The sequence below is a fragment of the Vicia villosa genome, linkage group LG1 (genome assembly GCF_029867415.1).
Source record: "Vicia villosa cultivar HV-30 ecotype Madison, WI linkage group LG1, Vvil1.0, whole genome shotgun sequence".
NCBI classification, from domain to species: Eukaryota; Viridiplantae; Streptophyta; class Magnoliopsida; order Fabales; family Fabaceae; genus Vicia; species Vicia villosa.
Window position 1 is genome coordinate 105,874,476 of NC_081180.1, and position 3,319 is coordinate 105,877,794.

The 3,319-nt window shown below is 33.4% G+C and overlaps 1 protein-coding gene across 1 annotated transcript; it reads left to right on the forward strand.

The window, feature by feature from the left end:
* Positions 1 to 264: 264 nt before the first annotated feature.
* LOC131643780 (transcription factor HHO2-like) lies at positions 265 to 2,771 on the forward strand. Its single transcript, XM_058914099.1, has 5 exons — positions 265 to 619; positions 1,062 to 1,372; positions 1,490 to 1,793; positions 1,883 to 1,959; positions 2,170 to 2,771. The coding sequence occupies exons 1-5, from the start codon at positions 487 to 489 to the stop codon at positions 2,539 to 2,541; spliced, it is 1,197 nt and encodes a 398-aa protein (XP_058770082.1). The 5' UTR covers positions 265 to 486; the 3' UTR covers positions 2,542 to 2,771.
* Positions 2,772 to 3,319: the final 548 nt, after the last annotated feature.

Here is a 3,319-nt window from a genome sequence, read left to right on the forward strand (position 1 = left end):
TTTAAAAAATAATTTGAAGAATCAAATTAGTTTAAAAATTATATATTATTTAAATACGAGAGAAAATGATAGTTTTAAGTTTTTTCCCCTTTAAAATACAATTTTGTTTAACCAAAGGAAAGTGTAGATTGATTTTCTCATTCTTATCCAAAATGAGAAGAAAAGGTATATTTCTCTTTCACTCCAAAGAAAAAAAAGACAGAAAAATCCAAAGATTTGAATAAAGAATATAAAATGCATGAAAGATTCTGTTTTTTATACGCGACGCCCCGACCCCAATATTTTCCCGACTTGTTCGCGAACTGTCTCATTTTCTCTCTCTCATTCTTTTTCTTGTTTTCTTAAAAAATTTATTTTTATTACTTTTATTCCGTTTTTTGATTCTCCTCAGATCCCATATTCTTCATCGATATCCCCACTCACCTCTCTGCTGCTTCCACAATACGCCATTCCCATTTTATTCTCTTCTTCTCACACCACCTTTCCATGTCTTCCACCCTCACAATGCAACGTTTCAAAATGGGTTTCTCTGATTACATCCAAGCATTAGAACAGGAACGTCGTAAGATTCAGGTCTTTCCCAAAGAACTTCCCCTTTCCCTAGAACTCGTTACACAAGGTACCCTTTTCGGTTTTTATTTTTGTTTTTGGATATAGATATGACTCAAAGTTTTAGGGTCTGTTTGAAATAGTTTTTGTTTTTAGTTTTTAAAAACTGAAAAGTAAAAATCAAAACACAATTTAGCCATTTCAGTTTTTTGCTTTTAAAAACTGAAAAATTGTGAAGAGTTTTTAAAAACACATTTGTAAAATATTATATTCAAACAAGTTTTTAGTTTTTAAATTTTCAAAAACTAAAATAGAGTTTTTAAAAAGCCTTTCAAACAGGCCCTTAATCTTTTGTTTCTGGGTATGTTTTTTTTTTTTGAAAACTTGATTTGGGTTTTTATTTATGTTTGAGATTTTTAAGGTTGTTGTTTTTTTTTTTTTTTGAGATTTTTAAGGTTGTTTTTTGTTGTTGAGATTTTTAAGGTTGTTTGTTTTTTTTTTGTTATGTGTAGCTATTGAAACTTGTAGACAGCAATTGTCTGGAACAACAACTGAGTATAATTTGAATGGACAATCTGAGTGTTCTGAACAGACAACATCAACAGGACCTGTTTTGGAAGAGTTTATTCCGATTAAGAAAAGGGCTTCTCCTTATTGTGAACAAGTCTATGATGATGATGATGGTGATGAAGAAGATGAGCAACATTCTCATCATAAGCAGCAAAAAATTTCAATGGATGATGATAATAAGAATTCTGATAAGAAGAAATCTGATTGGCTTAGATCTGTTCAGTTATGGAATTCAGATCCTCCATCTGAGGAGGTAATCATGAAACCAAATCTTAATTGGTGATTGTTGTTTGTGTTTTTTTTGTTGTGTTAAATTAGAACAAAATGAACAATGAATTGAGCTTTTTTTATGTGTGAAATTTGTTTTTAGGATGCTACTAGGAAAGTGTCTGTGGTAGAATTGAAGAGAAATGGAAGTGCTGGTGGTGCTTTTCACCCGTTCCAGAAAGACGAAAGAGTTAACAACAAGACATGTGAGTTTTTGAGTAAAGGACAACCCTCTTCGACCGGTGTAGCTGCTGCCAGTTCTAACGCGGCCACGACTGTCACTAGTAACAATGCTGGAAACAACAAAAGAGAGGATAAAGAGGAAAAGAGAAAGCAGCGAAGATGCTGGTCGCAGGAGTTGCACAAACGATTCTTGCAAGCACTTCAACAACTCGGAGGTGCAGATTGTGAGTATCTTAATATATAGTATGGACTTCTGATTGTTACGTGTTTACGTTGTTAGATATGTAATATTCTGTTGGGTTCGATTCTGCAGCTGCCACGCCGAAGCAAATCAGAGAGCTAATGAACGTTGACGGCCTCACAAACGATGAAGTCAAAAGCCATTTACAGGTTTGTATATACGATTTTCTTCCCAAATCTTTGGTTTGAGTATTTGCTTTGGTTTTTGATGTTTTTGATTTCTACTGTCTAGTTAGTTTCAATGATTTGTTTGATTATGAATCTTGTTTCATCTTGTTTGATAATTTATATTCTTGCATAAGTTACAAATAACTGTTCTATATTCTGAATTAAAGCCTAAATGTTTTCTGTTTTGCACAGAAATACCGTTTGCATACAAGAAGACCGAGTTCATCGAATAACGAAAGTGCCAAATCACAAACAGCAACACCTTTTGTCCTTGTAGGAAACATTTTTGTCCAACCAACAGAATACGGCGGGGTAGGTTCATCAACAACATCAGGGGAAATGACAAAGGTGGTTGCACCTTCTGGAATTTACGCACCAGTGGCCTCACATCCCCCGCTTGCTACAATTAAGAAGCCCGAGTTTAAGAAGTTCGAGAAATCAATCTCAGAAGAAAGGGGTAATAATAATAATAATAACAACAACAGTGAAGGCGCTGTTCATTCAAATTCACCTGCTTCATCATCCTCTACACATACTACTACTAATACTTCCCATGGCTTTTGAGTTTTGATAAACATGTAAAAGTTCTGTGACTATATTGTTGTAGAAAGTTCTTTGATATATTTTTTGTTGTATAATGTTGTTTCTTGATGTTTATGTGATTTAAGCTATAGAGTTAAAATACTCGGCAAAGTGACAGTTTTGATGTTGAATAAGTCACGCCTTTTTTAGGTGACTATTACCTTGTTTATCTATTTAGTAGAACAAGGTGGAATGAAATTTTAAATTTTAAAGTTGCATGCATTTTCAATGTGTTTTTAAATTAATGTTTCAAGAGGTGACTTTTGATGATATTGCAGTGATATTGTGATGTTATTGAAGTTTTAAAGTATAGATTTGGGATAAAATAACAATGACAACTATTTTGTCAAATTCACGTGTAATTCAAACAAAAACTAAGTGCTTGTTTGATCAAGGTAGAGAAGATGAAGAGTGGGTTGGGGTGAAAATTTTAATCCATATGTGAGGTCACTATCTATCAATACTTAAGCAACACCATTAATTTCTCATCTCCAATTCGCCTATGACATTTTTGGTGAGAAAAGTTGGGTCAATATTATAAAGCTATTTTGATACTGCATGAACTTATGTCTATCATGTAGGAGTAAATATGGAGTGTTCTTGGTTGGAGCTTGAACTTATGTCTGTCTTGTTGGAGTAAATATGGATCATTCTTTGTTGGAAGACCCTTTGAACTTATGTCTGTCTTGTTAGAGTAAATATGGAGTGTTAATGGTTGGAAGACGTGTCTGGTGTGTTGAATTGTAATGTAAGTTCTTGG